This window comes from Carcharhinus amblyrhynchos, chromosome 22 (genome assembly GCF_965287045.1).
Source record: "Carcharhinus amblyrhynchos chromosome 22, sCarAmb.v2.hapA, whole genome shotgun sequence".
Taxonomy (NCBI): domain Eukaryota; kingdom Metazoa; phylum Chordata; class Chondrichthyes; order Carcharhiniformes; family Carcharhinidae; genus Carcharhinus; species Carcharhinus amblyrhynchos.
In genome coordinates this window covers 9,061,149-9,079,928 of record NC_137345.1, presented here as the reverse complement: position 1 = coordinate 9,079,928, position 18,780 = coordinate 9,061,149, and the positions used below count along the sequence as shown (strand labels likewise).

Below are 18,780 nucleotides of genomic sequence, written 5' to 3'. Positions count from 1 at the left end.
TGGCCTGGGGGAATGAATTCTACAAATCCAACAGAGTCATGCTGACTCTATTGGATTGTACTTTGACTTTCTAAATGTCTTGCTCTTACTTCCTTAATAATAGATTCTAACAATCTCCTGATGACAGACGTTAAAGTAATTGGCCTATAGTTTTCTACGTTTTGCTTCCCTTTTTGAATAAGGGTGTTATTTTTTAGCATATTTCCAATAGGAAAGATGTGCTACAGTATTTCCCCAGCAATGGCAATTGAGAAACATTCAACCTATTTTAGGTGGAAACACAGATCTCTCACAACAGCCGAGTAAGATGCTGATTGAACTGTCCTTGCATTTTGGCCAGTTGCATTTATACAGTGCCTTTGATGTAGAAAGAGAGTTCGCAGAGGGAATAAACCGGAAATAAGTGGGCACCTAACAGAAGGGGAAAATGTTAAGATGGGCAACCAAGCACTTGGTCAAAAAAGAGTGGCTTTCCAGGAAGGTTCTTTAACAGAGAAGAAGCAGTTGGAGGTGCGGAAGGCTTGTCCACTGATCCTTATTTTTCACCTGGCTGGAGCTCCCTCAGGCAGCCCAGTAGTGGCTGTCCCTCTTCCCTGCACTTTCCTCTTTCTGGATGCCCGCCGTCTCTCTCGTAGTGTTTGATGCCACATGGCCATTAGTTTGTTTATTAGTGTCGCAAGTAGGCTTGCATTAACAGTGCAGTGAAGTGACTGTGAAAATCCCCTAGTCGCCACACTCCGGCACCTGTTCGGGTACACTGAGGGGGAGAATTTAGCATGGCCAATGCACGTACCCAGCACGTCTTTCAGACTGTGGGAAGAAACTGGAGCACCTGGAAGAAACCCATGCCGACATGGGGAGAATGTGCAGACTCCGCACAGAAAGTAACCCAAGCCAGGAATCGAACCCCTGTCCCTGGTGCTGTGAGGCAGCAGTGCTAATCACTGTGGCGCCGTGCTGCCCCTAACTCCCCTTGTTAACTGGCCATCCAGTGTAATATTGCATTAACTACACTTTGACCTTGAGTGCAAGAAGCAGGCTGATATCTCCGACTGTCCCATCATGTGGAAGGAGTTGTGTGGTGGGCTCAGTTCCCATTCCCTCTCCCCGCATGCGCGCACACACATGTGCTACCTGGCTAAGACTGTGAACGGGGGAGTTAAACAAGGAGTCTTCATCGTAATAAGAATCCTATTGAGCCAGCCTGTTACAATGAGGAATTCTTTAGCCAGAGTGTCATGTAAAAAAGAGGTAATTGTATAGAGAAGACTTCAGTAAATTTATCTTCATGATTCGCAGTCACAAGGTTTGCATGGGATGTCTAAAAGTGCACACGCAAGGTTTGTGACGCTTTCAATTCTGCAGAACATCAGTCTATTGCTGCTTATAAAAGGGATGGATGGATGTGTGCGTTTGTTTTACACACCAGTTTTTTGCCAGCCTCCTCCTCCTCCAATTGATCAATCTGGTAGATGCACATCCACTGACATGTTGAAGGCACCTCTTATCCTGTGCTGTGGGATGGAGGTTATTGCTGGGGGGAGCCCAGCCAGGGTGTGTGATGGAGCCTACAGATTCGGGTGGACGCAGTTCTGATGAAATCATTTCATCGCAATTCCACTGACATCCAGGCATTTGAACCCTCGTTTATTCCCATTGGCTGAAGTGAGCACAGCCGACGGGGAACGTGAGCCTCTCTTCGGTTCTCTCCTCTGTGGCCAAAGGTTGGCTGGCTGCACTTCTTAAATAGGCTTTCAGAGCATTGATGAGTGTCTTACTGAGTGCACAGAACAGACCCTCTGTTTCAATCCACTTCTGGAGACCATTTTTTTTCTTGCCTTCTGACAATGCCCGATTGTCCTGTGCCTGAATGGGAACTCTGGGCATGAGAGAGAAACCATTGTGTTTTCTTGCCAAATTCCCTTCTCCTGCTCTTTGTTCGTTTTGTTTGGTGGTCACAAAGGATTGATAGCACATTGTCAACCCCGAGCTTTCATTACAAAGCTCATATGTTGGGGACAGAGGCCATATTATCGCTAATATGTTTGCCGGTACCTTATTTCTTAGAGTAGGCCTCTTGAATTCCAGGCCTCAATTGTGCCTCAGGATTTAAGTAAGTTGAGTTTATTTATTAGTGTCACAAGTAGGCTTACATTAACGCTGCAATGGAGTTATTGTGAGAGACTCTGGTGCCTGTTTGGGTACACCGAGGGAGAATTGAGCACGGCCAATGCACCTAACCAGCGCGTCTTCCGAACTGTGGTAGGAAACCGGAGGAAACCCACACAGACACGGGGAGAATGTGCAGACAGTGACCCAAGCCGGAATCGAACCTTGGCACTGTGAGGCAACAGCGTTAACCACTGTGCCACCATGCCACCCCACACATCAGCCCTTGTATTTGGAATCTCAAAGTTCATGAAGTCCCAGAGAACAGCTCATTTTGAAGAAAAGCTTGGCTTAAAGAAAGCATTGTATAGCAGCCTTTTGTTAACTATCTCGAAGCTATTTATAAAATTTGTGCTATAGAGACAACTCTGAGCCATTTTATGATCAGCCAGACCCCATTGAACTTCTTCTGTGATGTGGGGATGTTAGCTATAAACATCGAAGGATCTTTCCGTGTGTCATTTGAAAAATCATAGAATCGCTACGGTGCAGAAGGAAGCCATTCGGCCCATCGAGCCTGCACCAACAACATTCCCACCCAGGCCCTATCCTTGTAACCCCATGTATTTACCCTGTCAATCCCATGACACTAAGGGGCAATTTACCAGGACCAACCCACCTAACCCACGCATCTTTGGACTATGGGAGAAAACTGGAGCACCTGGAGTAAACCCACGCAGACACGGGGAGAACATGCAAACTCCACACAGACGGTTATCCGTGGCCAGAATTGACCCCAGGTCCCTGGCACCTTGAGGCAGCAGCGCTAACCACTGTGCCGTGAGATCATTCCCCCAATCTTAATTAACAAAAAAAAATGGGCCCTTGATTCAATATCTCATTCAAAGAACAAATCTAACTCGACACTAATAGTTTGATGGCAAAATTCATGTTCAGTTGAGGTTAGTTTTCTTTCCTCTCATCTTCATGTTCCTGCCAAACAAAATTCCCTCTGGAACAGAACCTAATTTAGAAATATGGGAGTTGGATCTTGTAGCATATTTGTGTGAACGCACAAAGGTATAGACTGATACCCCAGTGCGGCACTCAGAGGTGTCAACTTTCAAGGAGACGCTAAAAGCAGGCCCCCAGCTACCTGCTCGGCTGGATGTGAAAGATCCCGTGGGGATATGTCAAAGGAGAGCAGGTGAGTTATCGAGCCAAAGTTTATTGCTCATTCCGCGTCACTTTATAAAAAAAAACATTGTGTTTTTTGGTCATTGCCACATTGCTGTCTGTGGGATCTTGCTGTGCACTGACTGCTGGGATTACTGCACTTCGCAGACAAATGATGTATTGGTGTAGTCATTTGGGATGTCTGGTGGTAGTCACGTATGTAACAGGTCCGTGTTTTCCTCAGACATCGTCAGTGACAAGTGTGGTTTTCTCAAATCATAGAATCCCTACAGTACAAAAGGAGGCCATTTGGCCCATTGAGCCTGCACTGACAACAATCACGCCCTATCCCCATAACCCCACATATTTATCTTGCTAATCCCCCCCATTACAAAGGAGGCCATTCAGCCCATCGAGCCTGCGCTGACAACAATCACACCCTATTCCCATAATCCCACATGTTTACCCTGCTAACCCCCTCCTGTAACTAAGGCCAATTTAGCTCAGCCAATCAGCCCAGTGAGGGGTCTCGTTAAGCAGTGTGGGGGGCGGACTGAGAGCGATGGTGGGGTGGGGCAAGGTGGTGGGAATTAAGGTTTGAACAGTTTACAGTTTATTTATTAGTGTCACAAGTATGCCTACATTAACGCTGCAATGAAGTTACTGTGAAGATCCCCTAATTGCCACACTCTGGTGCCTGTTTGGGTATACTGAGAGAGAATTTAGCATGGCCAATGCACCTAACCAGCATGACTTGTGGACTGTGGGAGGAAACCGGAGCAGCCGGAGGAAACTCATGGGAAGGGTGGCAGACTCCGCACAGACAGTAACCCCAGCTGGGAATTGAACCGGGGTCCCTGGCGCTGTGAGGCAGCAGTGCTAACCAGTGTGCCATTAATACTGTTAATGGAGCAAAGTGGTGGCGTATGCGGGAAAGTTGCTTCCTTGTATGATTTCACTCAACCCTGGTTGAGGGTAATCTCCCTGTGAACATGGGCTGAGCAATCATTGCCAACTCTGTTTGTGCGCAGCTGCAGACCAGTTTAACTTTGCTGAAGGGAAACTTCCAGGAATAATAATCGAAGAGAAACTAATAGTCGTCGGGGCAATTGAGTTAATTAAGGAAAGCCAGCGTGAATTTCTTGAGATGAAAATTGTATTGAATGAACTGGCTGGAGTGTTTTTGTTTTGCGGAGCTAACAGAGGACAGTGTTGTTGTGGTGTACATGGACTTTGAGCAGTACCACACAACAAACTTATCAGCAGTGTTATAAAAGAAATGGTAGTAACGTGGATATGAAGCTGGCTAAGTGACAGGAAACACAGAGTGCCGGTTAGTGGACGTGTTTCAGGTTGGGAGAAGGTTTGTAGTGGAATTCCTAGCTTTGACCATCTAGACCTCCGAGCGTCGGCCACAATTTCAAAACTTGCGGTTGATACGAAACTTGGCAGCTTTGTGCGATTTCAAGAAGGAATTAGATATAGCCCTTGGGGCTAAAGGGACCAAGGGATATGGGAGGAGGGGGGGGATGAGGATATTGAATTTGATGATCAGCCATGATTAAAATGAATGGGGGAGCAGGCTCGAAGGGCCGAACGGCCTCTTCTTGCTTCTGGTTTCTATTGTGAACTGTGAGGAGGATGATGCGGAACTTCGAAACGACATAGACAAGTGGGTGGAAGATATAGGCAGGTGGCAGATGAAGGTCAATGTGGAGGAATGTGGGATGTTTCATTTTGAAAGGACATGAGACAACATAACATAAAATATAAACGAAGGGGTAGAGGGACCTGAGCGTTTGGGTGGAATTCCCCCAAACCATGGGTTTTGGGGCAGGCGGGAGTGGAGAATCTAATGGGAGCCAAAAAGTCGGAAATCGGCTGGCTTAAAATTACATTGCAGTCCGTCCAATGGTGGGCTAATCATAGAATGGAATCGTAGAATCCCGACAGTGCAGAAGGAGGCCATTTGGCCCATCGAGCCTGCACCAACATGCTGTGGCGGTCACCTGACCTGGTAGAAATAGGAAGCAGGTGGGGGATTGTGGGGAGCATTTGTGGTCCAGGCCCTAGAGGTTGTGTAATAAAATTTTTTTATTGAACCTTCACTTTGGACTGACTTTGTGAAGTGGTTTTTTTTTAAGTTACTTATTGCATGCTTCTGGAAGATTCTCACTGCTGGATGAACAAGCAAGGGAGAGGCAGCAATCAGTCACATCTCCTTTGTGTATAGCCATTGAAGGTGGTAAGGCAGTTTGAGAGAGCAATTAATAAAGCATACAGTGTTTTAGGTATTATTAACAAGGGGATACCTAAACTACAGAGCAAAGAGGCTGTGCCAAACCTGTATAAGTTACAGTCGGACTATTGCATCCAGTTCTGGATGTGACATTCTAGGGAGGATATGAAAGCATCACAATGTGCAGAGAAGATTCACAAGGATAGTTCCAGGGCTGTGGAACTTCAGTTATGAAGATAGACTAAAAGATGTCTGATGGAAATATTTGAAATTGAGAGAGTTGGGAACAAAGTGGATGAGGCAAAACTGTTCCCACTTGTGAAAAGGTCAAGGAGAGGGCACAGATTTAAAGTTATTGGTAAAAGAAGTCACAGTGACATGAGGATTTTTTTTCACATTGAGTCTGGAATGTACTGCCTGAGAACGTTGAGGATGCAGGTTTATTAGAAACCGTGCAAAAGGGAATGAGAGCGTCTGAAAAGAAAGAATGTGAAGGGTTGCAGGGAGAAGGATTGAGAATAGTACAAAGTGAATTGCTCATTCGGACAGCAGGTGCTAACACCATGGGTGAGATTTTCCAGCCACGCTCGCTCTGAAACTGGAAATTCCCCCCTGAGATCAATGGACCTTTTCCATGGTCTGCCCCTTGCCCACTAGTGTTCCCGTGGTGGGCGGAACAGGAAGATTCGCCCAATGGGCTAAACAGTTTCCTTCTGTACTTTTTGGATTCTGTGAGCTTTGTTCAAGGAGGTTCATTCTCAGTTATACTCCAGAGTAATCCTTCACTTTGTTCCATGTGGTTGGGGACAGGCGGGGCGAAGGGAAGAATCAAGTTATACAATTCTGAATTTTGGTCGGATTGAGTTCTCATAGAAGAAAGAAATCATAGAAACCTTGCATTACAGAAGCCACAATCCCACCCACGCCCTACCCTATATGCCTACATATTTACCCACTAATTCCTCTAACCTACACATCTCAGGACACTAAGGGGCAATTTTTAGCATAGCCAATCAACCTAACCCGCACATCTTTGGACTGTGGGAGGAAACTAGAGCACCCGGAGGAAACCCACGCAGACACGAGGAGAATGTGCAAACTCCACACACAGTGACCAAGCCGGGAATCAAACCTAGGTCCTTGGAGCTGTGAAGCAGCAGTGCTAAACCACTGTGCTACCGTGCCGCCCGAGAACGTGCCGAGTTCTGTGTTTATTGGCCTAACGGACAAAGAATTCCATATAATTTACAGCCCAGAAACAGGCCACCCGGTCTATTGGGTATGCTGTCTTCGTTCTTCACATAAGCCTTCTCCCATTGTATGGGGCAGCATGTTGGCACAATGGTTAGTACTGCTGCCTCACGGTGCTAGGGACCCAGGTTCAATTCTGGCCTTGGGTGTCTGTCTGTGTTTGCAAGTTCTCTGCGTGGGTTTCCTCCAGGTGCCCTGGTTTCCTCTCACCGTCCAAAGATGTACAGGTTAGGGGGATTGGCCATGATCGTTGCGTGTGGTGACAAGAAAATGGCAGGGAAGTAGCCCTAGGTGAATTGCTGTTTCAGAGGGCCAGTGCAGATGCGATGGATGGAATGGCTTCCTCTGAACTGTAGGAATTCTGTGAGAATTCTATGTCATCTCAACCCAGCAGCATAGCCTTCTAATTCCTTTTATCCCCCTCATTCAAATTCCCTGAAAGCACTAACACTTTTCAACTATTCCTGCAAGCTGTGCCCAGCACACCTTCTAATTCTACCACATACTCTCACTCTATGCTTCTAAAACTTCATTCTAACTCTTCTAAACTCTCTAACAATGCTTTAATTCAATTTCTTACCTTGCACTAAGTTGATCTTTCTCTACACTCTAACTATGACTGTAACAATACATTCTGCACTCTCTTGTTTCCTTCTCTGTGAACGGTATGCTTTGTCTGTATAATGTGCAAGAAACAATACTTCTCACTGTATGTTAATACACGTGACAATAATAAATCAAATCAAAATTCCAGCCACTCTTTGGTTCAAGATGGTTTCCTTGAATTACTTGTTGGATTTATTAGTGACTATAGAATTGGAGAATACTTTCTTCTCATCTCTGGTTCGAGAGCTGGGAATTTCCTCAACTACCTAGTGTTTACAAAGCCACCAACTCTGCTAAACCAATGAGGAATCTACTAGTTTTTTTTAAAACCAATGTTGCAACATGAGACTCCCAGGAAATCCTGATGAGTCAGCATGAAGTAATATTACAAAACTGAATGATATATAGAACAACATGGAAGGAGGACATTCAGCCCATTGTGTCCATGCTGGCTCTTTGCAAGAGTAGCTCAGCCGGTCCCTTCATCCAAGTTGTTGATGTAGATTGTAAGTATTTGTGGGGCCAGCTTGTGGCAATACACTTGTTGCCAACCAGAAAATGATCAATTTATGATGCTCTACCTCCTGTTAGCCAACTAACAGTCTAACCATGCCAAAATGTTACCCTTACACCATAAGCTCTTAGCTTCTTTGATGTGGCACCTTCTGGAAACACTTTCTGGAAATCCAAGTACACCACGCCTACAACTGTGCTGCTTGTTGCTACTTCAAAGAACCATTATCCAAACATAATTTCCTTTACACAAAGCTATGTTGATTCTGCCCGATTGCACTGAGACTTTCCAAATGCCCTGCTATCACCTCCTGAGTAATAGATTCCAGTAATTTCCCAATGATGGATGTTAAGCTAATTGGTCTGGTTTCTGTCTCCCTCCTTTTGTTGAGTAGAGGAGTCATATTTGCTATTCTCCAACTTGCTGGGACCTTTTCCAGAACCTAAGGAAGTTTGGAAAGTCAAAACCAATGCACCTACAGCCAATTTTAAGACCCTAGAATGAATTCCATCAGGACCTGGGGACTTATCAACTTTTAGTTTGAATAATAACCTTTTCCCCAGTGAATGCAATTGGTTAAGCTCCTCCCTCCCTTTCACCTCATTTGCCTTTGACCTTAACAAGGCCACATCAGTGCTTGCATTGTGATTATCACAGGTTCTGTCTCCTGTTCATAACTATTTCCTCTGGGAGAGAGGCTGCTAATTACTACAGAATGATGGGCCCCTTTGTGATTGGGGTTCTGTCTCACTCAAACTGATCTGACGTTGCACAATTCATAGAATCCAGCAGTGCAGAAGGAGGCCAATCGGCTCATCAAGGCACAATCCCGTCCAGGCCCTATCCCCATAATCCCATGCATTTACCCTAGCTAGTGCCCCTAACACTAAGGGGCAATTTAGCATGACCAATCCACCTAACCCACACATCTTTGGACTGTGGGAGGAAACTGGAGCACCCGGAGGAAACCCACGCAGACATGGGGAGAACGTGCAAACTCTGCACAGACAGTGACCCAAACTGGATATTGAACCCTGGTCCCTGGCACTGTGAGGCTAGCCACTGTGCCACCGTGCTGTCCCATGGTCAACATGACATACAAATAATGGCTATTCTGCTGCAGTAGATTGGAACCTGCAATCATGGCTTGTATAGTTTATACAAGCTATGTATTTATTATTTATTCTTTCTTGGGATTTGGGCGTCACTGGCGAGGCTCGTTGCCCATCCCTAATTCCCTCGAACCTCGGCCATTTCAGAAGGCACTCAAAATAATCAACCATGTTGCTGTTGGAGTGTGGAGTCGCACGTGGACCAGACCGCATAATGAGGAGGATAGACTCCCTTCCCTAAAGGACATTAGTAAACCTGATGAGTTTCAAAAGTAGTTTCACGGTTACCTTTACCGAGCTTTGAATTCCAGAATTCTCTAAAGTCCACCAGTAGCCATGCTGGGATTTGAACCCATATACCAATAAACCTCAGGTTTACTAGTCCAGTAATGTTGTCACTGTGCTTCCCTGAGCTTGCATCTGATTTGGAAAGAGATTAGGTACTTTCACACTGTTGTGCGAACTGTATTGTGATGATACTTTTGGATTTGCAATGATAATGTTGAAAAGCATGGGGACAGGTTACGCTTCAGTTCTTGGTGTCCTGGACACATTGGATCAAAATCAGATAAGAGTCTTCTGGCTCCTCCATGCGCTTACACTCTCCAGGGAAGGCGGGGGAAATTTGGCACTCTAATCCCGTTCCTATCTTTCTTCATTGATCCTTTCAGCCCATCAAGTCAGCATTGACTCTCTGATAGAGCATCTTACCCAGGCCCACACCATCATCCTATCCGGATGGCACAGTGGTTAGCACGGCTGCCTCACAGCGTCAGGGACCTGGGTTCAATTCCCACTTGAGTCAGTGTCTGTGTAGAGTTTGCACTTTCTCCCCATGTCTGTGTGGGTTTCCTCTGAGTGCTCCAGTTTCCTCCCACAGTCCAAAAGGCGTGTTGGTTATGTCTATTGGCCATGCTAAATTCTTCCTCCTGAACATGTGCCAAAGTATGGCGACTAGAGGATTTTCACCGTCACTTCGTTGCAGTATTAACGTAAGCCTACTTGTGACACTAATAAAAAAAAATAAAATCCCTGTAACCCCACACATTTATCCCGCTAATTCCCCTCACCTACACATCTTTAACACTAAGGAGTACTTTAGCATGGTCAATGCAGCCAATCTGTCATCTGGACTGTGGGAGTAAACCGGAGCATCCAGAGGAAACCCACACAGAAACAGGGAGATGGTGCAAACTCCACACAGACAGTCAACCATGGGGTTGGAATTGAAGCTGGGTCCCTTGCACTGTGAGGCAGCCATGCTAACCATCACATGTTGCTAGTGTCAGTCTGTGTCAGAATAAGGGAGTTGACCACTTTGAACAGAGTAGAGCAGAAACTTATTCATGGAAAGAGTTGAGAGCCTTTTGAATTTGCTGCTACTCCAGAGAGCTGTGGACACTCACTACTCAAAAATCTATGAACCTCTGGCATGCATATGAGGTTATCCATGAAAGCCCGCCATCTCAACCTTGCCCCTTGCTTGAGGTGTGGTGATCCTTAGGTTAAATCCCCCCCTCAAAGGAGAGAACAGCTATGGCCATGTGGGACTTTGGCAAGTTACGGGGCCAATGAGGGAGGTTGGAGTTGAGGTCGAAGATCAGCCATCTTCTCTTGAATGAAGAGGCAGATGTTAAGGTTTCTATTCCTTATGTTCTGAGAGTGAGGGGAGTGCTGATGGTGGTTGGGCCACCACCATTTATTCCTCAAACATCATCAGCAAAGCAAACTCCTGGTCATTTATGTGACCACAATAGAGTTACAAGATCGATCTCCAGGACACTGCTTGTGCATCCTGGGAGAAAAATCATCAGGACAGTAAAAAAGGATTGGGGCTTTTTTTTTGTAACTTTCTTTGAATGTTTCCCTTTGCCAGATTACAAAATATTGAAAACTGGGTTGAGGGAGGTTGCTTGTCTCCCAGTTGAACATCATCCAGTTGGGTCATGAGTTGTCTTGCATTCCAGTTGGTGTAGGAAGGTAGTGCATCACAAGATGGAGGTGTGGACCAACTAATGGCAGGAGCACGGGGGCAAATCATGTGCTGAAACCTTCAGGAATACATGTAATCACAGTTGGCAACGCTAGATCACACCTTAGTACTTTGTGTACCTGAATCGTTCCAATAAATACACGTTGATTCTTTCCATTGTGCTGTTTCTGTTAACCCAGTTGCAATGTGGTGCAGTTGCCACTTTGAATCGCTGGTGTTTTGGGTTGAAAAATGTGATGGGTTTTGTAGCCAAATGTCTTCCATCTGTAGAACCAGATGTTGGCAACAACAACTTACATTTATATAGTATCTTTCCTGTAGTACGCCTGACTACAGTTTCCTGTAAACGCCTGAGGCACACCATGGGAGATATTGTTGGTTGGAATTTGACATTAGACCACCTAAGGAGATGTTAGGACAGGCAGAGGTAGTGAGACCTTGAGGAGGGAAGGAGCTTATCTCAAGTGACTAGAATTTCCAAAACCAGGACACACTGATAGCCTTGAGAAGGTGGGCTTTCTTGCTGATTGATATGCCGGGCAACCAATGGCTGGAGTCTGGGGAGAGGGGCAGTTGAAGGCCGGATGTCATGTGATGACATCCTCCAGCCAGAGTTGGCAACCCAATTAAATTGCCCAGTTATTATAGACAGCAGTAATGAAGCATTGCTTTGTTTCAATCACATTTCTGCCTCATTTCTTTAAAAAAAAATGAACCAAGGCTTCACTTGTCACCGGATCCCAGAATCCTCCATTCCACTCACAACTTTACTGTGCAATGCATGATGGTAAGGCCCAATCCTCATTTAAAAACCTCGTTTATTTTCATTTGCACACTGGCTTCCAACAACAGATATTTTCAACCAAAAGTTTTGTTTGCGTCCTGTGCAAAGCCACAGGTGGGAAAACGCACACTCTTTCAATGAGAAGTTTGGTTAAACTTGCCACAGCTCAACTGAACTTGCCTGGCACCCTTCTCATTCCTGATCGGTGGTTTGCTGATGTGCTCCGCCCAATTACACCATCAGGTGTGGCTTGGTTCAAAGTTTATTTATTATTGTCACAAGTTGGCTTACATTAACACTGCAATGAAATTACTGGGAAAATCCCCTAGTCGCCACAATCTGATTGATGCCTGTTTGGGTACACAGAGGGAGAACTTAGCATGGCCAATCCATCTAACCAGCACGTCTTTCGGACTGTGGGAAGAAACCTCACAGCAATGGACAGTGACCCAAGCCGGGAATCGAACCCGGGTCCCTGGCACTGTGAGGCAGCGGTGCTAACCACCGTGCCACCCTCACAGCTGTCCATCTTCTTTTGTCACCCAGAGGCCGATTCCTCTGGAGCCAAGAGGCTCCCGTGTGTTTGGGAGCCTCTTGGCGCAACTGATTTACAGTGGGCGGCATTCCGGTTCCCAGGGCGCAGTGCGAGACGGATTTGGTGACGGTAAATGGAAACGGGAGCGGCAAGTTAAAGGGGAGGGGAGCTGGAAACCGGGACATTTTGAGAAGGGTGGAGTAAAGTGTTGGGACAGTGGGACACTCGATGAAAAATCAGGCCTGTCCCAGCAAAAACCAGAATATCTGCTCACCCAAAAGTCTCAGAGCGTGGGCAAAAATAGGCAACGAGAAGCCCAGCAAGCAGTATGAAGGTGGGAAAACACTTGAAGCAGCACCTTCATTGGCTGGAGGTGAAATATTAAAAAAAGATTAAAGGGGATTTGGAGACGTTTGAGGAATTGCTTTTAGCGTTCCATAATCTTGCCAGCCAAGAGGTTTTCTAGCCCTGCAAAGGGTTAATGGTTGCCTTCAGTTCTGTGGTTGCTGTTGACTCGCACGAGAGCTTAAATTAAAACTCGCATTAACTCGATCACAGATTAAATCCAGCGCAGCGGACAAAGAAATCTGTTGAAAGGAAACGAGATATGATGAAATCCAAACAGGAGGCTTTGGGAAGGGAAGGAAAGGGAGATAAACCAACCCCTGAAAGCAGGAATGACGGAATAAACTGTATGCCATTGTCCTCTTGTCACATTTCCCTTTTGTTCGATTTCTTTTGTCCAGTGGGCCATTGTTTCACTTCCTTTCGTTCACAGTTCTCTCTGTTCCCTTTCCATTACAAAATAGGTTCTGTTGTTTCAACCAGCTTTTTGTTTGAGGCTGTTCTAACTGCCACTTTGCACAGAACTGTTTGACTTGTAGGCTGAATTGTTTGAGTTTTTTTTTGAATGCCCTGATATTAGTATCGCCAGAAATCTCTCTGCTTTATCACCCCCCACCCACCCCCACTCATTTACTTGAAGAGAATCACGTGGTCTTTGTCATCTGTGAAGAGGTGAATCCAATATTCCCTTTTGTTGAATGCAGAATGGGTTAGTGTGTTCCCAGCAAAAAAAAAATCCATTCCGCACTCATTCTGTTCTGGACAGCTTCTCTCTCACAGAAACGTCAGACCCAAAAGAACTCTGGTGATGCCTGTAGCGTTGGATAAAGAAGTGTTTTGTTGCCTTAGCTGTTGGGGGTTTGTAGAGGCTTTGAGGCAAATTGCCACTTTTTTTTAGTGCACCACTCGAGAGACTCAATTGCTCCAAATGCACAGGGTGTAGTCTTTTTGAGTTATAGCCTCTTGTCCTTTCCTCTCTGTTAAATGGTAAAACATGTGCCACTCCCACCTTCCCCCTTTCCTTCCTGAATCCATCATTTGGTATACTTTGCGTTACGTTCCCTTTTGAGCTTTTAAGAGTTTGATCAAGAGTTAAATGTTAAAATCTTTTTCTTTTCTCTTCCTTCCCCCCCCCGCCTCTCTAGAATGTCCGCACGACAACTGGCTTCTTGTTGCATGGAAGTGAATGGAGACATGATTATGGTCCATGACCAGGTGAAAGTGGAGGAGGTGGAGGAGGAGAGGAGCGGCTACGGATCGCTGAGTGCTTCGTTTCCCAACAATCCTCATTCCGAGGTGCTTCAGAGCAAGGCAGCACTGGGGAGAGAGAACTCTGACCTCGAAAGGTCAGGGGTCGTGAAGCAAACGCACGTAAGTTGCAAACGTGAATGCATGGCTTCTGGTTGAGTCTAATGCCTGGGCGAGAGTTGCATCTGAGTGATATTGACCTACCTTCGCTGTGAAAGAACTTTGGTATAAGCCGTGAAACCTGGTCCAGTTTGAGATTTGGTTGGATTCCTTCAAATGGCAGGCTAGGCTTGTCGTGTGGTGCTCAGGAAACTCAGGATCCAATTCATTGTTGTACTCAAGTCAATAAGTAAAGGGTGGAAGGAAAAGGGTGTGTCGTCACTTTTTGCTCTTGTGATCTCACATGCACTTCCAGGCACTAAGAAGTTCACCATCGGCAATGCCTGAGTCAGCTGGGGGTGAAAAGTCTCTTGTAGCGGAGTCATTGCATTATCACGTTTTTTAATTCATTCATGGGTGTGGGCATTACTGGCTGGGCCAGCATTTATTGCCCATCCCTAATGGCCCTTGAACAGAGTGATTTGCTTGGCTATTTCAGAGGGCAATCAAGAGTCAACCACATTACTGTGGATCTGGAGTCACATGTAGGCCAGACCGGATAAGGATAGCAGATATTTTTCCCTAAAGGACAGTTGGGTCCAACTGGTTCAGGCACTGTTATTGAGCACATGAGCCTCCTCTTACCCCGCCAGCATATCATTCTATTCCTTTCTCTCATCCAACTCCCAATGTACGTCTTGCATCCGTTTAAATGCATTTGTTCTATCTGCAGTCATGAGTTCAACATTCTCACCACTCTGGGTTTTCATCCCGAATTCTGTTGGATGTATTCAAGACTGTTATATGTTTGTGACCCCCAATCTGATTGTTCCCACAAGTAACAACATTTTCTGTATGTCTGCTCAATCAATCCTATCATAATCTCAAAGATTTCCATCAGATCACACCTCGGACTTCTATTTTGCTTTGAGAAAGGACCTTGCCCTGTTCAGTGCTTTTGAAAAGCATAACTTCTGACTTCTAGCATCATTGGAGTAAATATTTTCACACCTTCTCCAGCCAGTACCTTTCTAAATACAGAATGAAGATCAGAATTATTGACAATACTCCCAAGTGTGGTCTAACAAATTGTGCTAGGTAAGTTTAAGTTAACTTCAAAAGTAAAGATACTGCTAGAAGTCTGAAATAAAAGCTGGAAATATTGTAAGCAGCAACTATGGAGAGAGTCCCCCTCCCTCCCCTGTGCCCTGGAAACCATAATTATTGGGATTTGTGCATGGTTAGAATTCCCTGGATACCAGCCATGCATGTGTACAATGACTTAGTAGCAGGTTATTTAGATAGACATTAAAAGAGAATCTTTTAATTGATATCTTGCAATTTGGATGGGTCCTTTTAAAGACAACTTGAATTTAGTTGAAGGTAATTGTACTCAGTGGATAGTGGGGCATAGTTAGAAAGGATGAAATCCTCTTTACTGCTGCGTCACTCACAGATTCAAAAACAATTAATGGTGTGTTGAAAAAGGATGTGACCTGCTTAAAGCAGCAATTAACTTCTAAACCTGTGACCCCTACCACCTAGAAGACAAAGGGTGGTATACATTATTGGAACACCATCACTTGAAAGTTCACCTCAAGACCATTCCTCACTAGGAAATATATCATCATTCCTTCGCTAGGTTTGTTGCTGGGTCAGAATTCTGGAACTCCCTCCCTAACAGTACTCCTTACCCCACCTGGGGTGCAGCAGTTCAAGAGGGCAGCTTATTGCCCCTTCTCCAGGGCAATTAAGGATGGACAATAAATGCTGGACTAGCCAGAGATACCCACATCCAGCAAAAGATTTTTCTGTAAAACTGATCAATTTTCTGAATGTATTTGTTTATGGGGTGTGGGCAAATTTTGAGGGACAAATCGAGGGATTGAGTTTAGGAGTCGGGAGGTAATGCTGCAACTTTATAAGACCCTTGTCAGGCCTCATTTAGAGTATTGTGCGCAGTTCTGGTCGCCTCACTATAGGAAAGATGTAGAAGCTATTGAGAGGGTACAGAGGAGATTTACAAGGATGTTGCCTGGACTGGGAGGCATGCCTTATGAAGTTAGGTTGAGGGAGCTGGGACTCTTTTCCCTGGAGAGACGAAGGTTGAGAGGCGACCTGATAGAAGTTTACAAAATGTTGAGAGGAATAGATAGGGTGGACTCTCAGAGGCTATTTCCCCGGGTTGAAATGGTTGCTACGAGAGGACACAGATTTAAGGTGCAAGGAGGGAAGTTCAGAAGTGATGTTAGGGGTAAGTTTTTCACTGAGGGTGGTGAGTGAATGGAATCGGCTGCCGTCAGTGGTGGTGGAGGCGAACTCGCTGGGGTCTTTTAAAAGACTTCTGGATGAGTATATGGGGTTTAATGAGATTGAGGGTTATAGATAGGTCTGTAGGTTGGTAGGTGTTGATGTGATCGGCGCAACTCGTGGGCCGAAGGGCCTGTTTGTGCTGTAGTGTTCTATGTTCTATGTTCTAAATCAATCCATTTTTAGCTGAGGTCTGCACAACCATGGCAAAGCTGTGGGAATGCTTATTAAACAGGGGCGGCATGGTGACACAGTGACTTGGGCCACTGCCTGTGCGGAGTCTGCACATTCTCCCCGTACTTGCATGGGTTTCCTCTGGATGCTCCGGTTTCCTCCCACAGTCCATAGATATGCGGGTTAAGTTGAATGGCCAGGCTAAATTGCCCCTTAGCATTGGGGGATTAGCAGGGTAAATATGTGGAGTTACAGGAATAGGGCCTTGGTGGGATTGTGGTTGGTGCAGCTTGATGGGCTGAATGGCCTCCTTCTGCACTGTAAAGATTCTATAATGGGCTGTGCTGATCCTTTATCCTTGGCCCATCTCCATGACGAGGAAGATTAGTGCCCCCTGCTGCCACGTGGACTGCACAAGTTGAACCAACCTTGGCATTGTCTTCTCCTGCTTTACAATGGACCTCTGCCCAATAAAAGGGGTGTAATAAAATTGATGCGAGTGGGAAAGCCAACCGTGAGGGAATTTGCATGTCTCACTTTTAATTACTGCTTAATAAACTCAAAAGAAATTTAACGTGGTGCTCGTACGTGAATAGGGATTTGGGCAAAATCCCACTGGTCTATCAGCCAATTGCTGCACATTCAGAATGTTGGTTCTGCAGAGTCATAGGCCAGGTGGCACGGTGGCATAGTGGTTAACACTGCTGCCTCACAGCGCCAGGGAGCCAGGTTCAATTCCAGCCTTGGGAGACTAGCTGTGTGGAGTTTGCACGTTCTTCCTGTGTCTGCGTGGGTCTCCTCCGGGTGCTCCAGTTTCCTCCCACGGTCCAAAGATGCACAGGTTAGATGGCGTGACCATGGTACATGTGTGGGGTTATGGGGAAAGTGCAGAGGTGAGGGCCTAGGTAAGGTGCTCAAGTCAGAAATTTGATGCAGGCTCGATGGGCCGAATGGCTCCTTCTGCACTGTAAGGATTCTATTCTAAGCCCTCATAATTCTGAACACTTCTGTCAAATCTCCCTTTAACCTTCTTTGATCCGGGAACAATTCTAGCTTTTTCAGCCTCCCCATGTAACTGAGTTCTCTTATTCTCAGTATCATTCTGCTAAATCTCCTCTCAGCAAAATTTTCAATTCCTTCCTAAAGCACAAGACAACACTTGGTGTGTTCCTGTTACAGCCAGCTGCCATGGAGAAACAGGCTGACTGTTAAACTGCACAGTCATGTTTTATCTCGTTGCCCCAAGGCACTGCAGATTCATCTGGCTTCTTTTCTTCCCCCACTTGTTACACACAATGAAAAATTGAAATCGTTTACAAATTAGAAATTTCTACTATTTTTAATCTTGTGGTTTGAAAATTTAATTTTTGAGCAAAACCTTTTTTTTAATCGCCACGAGTATTTTATAAGGAACTTTAATTTCAATTGGTCGCTAAACAAGAATACTAAGATAAAACAGGGTGGCACAGTGGTTAGCACTGCTGCCTCACAAGGCCAGGGACACAGGTTCGATTCCCAGCTTGGTTCACTGTCAGTGTAGACTCTGCACGTTCTCCCCATGTCTGAGTGGGTTTCCTTCCACGGTCGGAAAGATGTGCAGGTTAGGTGGATTGGCCATGCTTAATTGCCCCTAAGTGTCAGGGGGACTAGCTAAGATAAGTGTATGCATTTATAGGGATAAAGCCTGGGTGGGATTGCATCGTTGCAGACTTGATGGGCTGAATGGCCTCCTCCTTCGCTGCAGGGATTCTATGGAAAGCAAAATACTGCGGATGCTGGAATCTGAAACAAAAACAGAAAATGAGAAAAAAAAATCTTAGCCGGTCTGACAGCATCTGTGGAGAGAGTTTAAAGCCAACCTTTTTGGGTCTGGATGACCCTTTGTCAAAGAACAAAGAACAATACAGCACAGGAACAGGCCCTTCGGCCCTCCAAGCCTGCGCCGCTCATGCGCCCAACTAGACCATTCGTTTGCATCCCTCTAATCCCAATGCTGAGATTTTCCAGCATTTTCTGTTTTAGAACAAGAATAGTATTCTTTTGGAGAGGAGTGGAATAAATCGATGAAAGATTTCTGTTGCCTGACACTTGTGAAAGTTATTGCTCTTTTTTTTTTACACCTCAATAATTTTCTGTCTTTTTCGAACATCTTCATGGTGTTTTTTGTTTTAACTTTTTCCTCTTCTTCATTTCTTTTCCCTCCTTTACTGCAATTGTCTTCTTTCATCCTACCTCAATGTATTTAGTCCTCAGTAAATGTGGGCACCGCTGCCCTAGGGTCCATA

The 18,780-nt window shown here is 45.5% G+C and overlaps 1 protein-coding gene across 2 annotated transcripts in view; it reads left to right on the top strand.

Annotated features, from left to right (window-relative positions):
- The window catches only part of LOC145356867 (transcription factor SOX-13-like), a 192,370-nt gene that overhangs the window by 120,651 nt on the left and 52,939 nt on the right, over nucleotides 1-18,780 (top strand). For both annotated transcript variants that reach the window (XM_080209827.1, XM_080209826.1), the window contains exon 2: nucleotides 13,810-14,035. In XM_080209827.1, coding sequence (XP_080065953.1) covers nucleotides 13,811-14,035 — 225 coding nt within the window. In that variant the 5' untranslated portion in view covers nucleotide 13,810. The remainder of the gene's footprint in view (nucleotides 1-13,809; nucleotides 14,036-18,780) is intronic.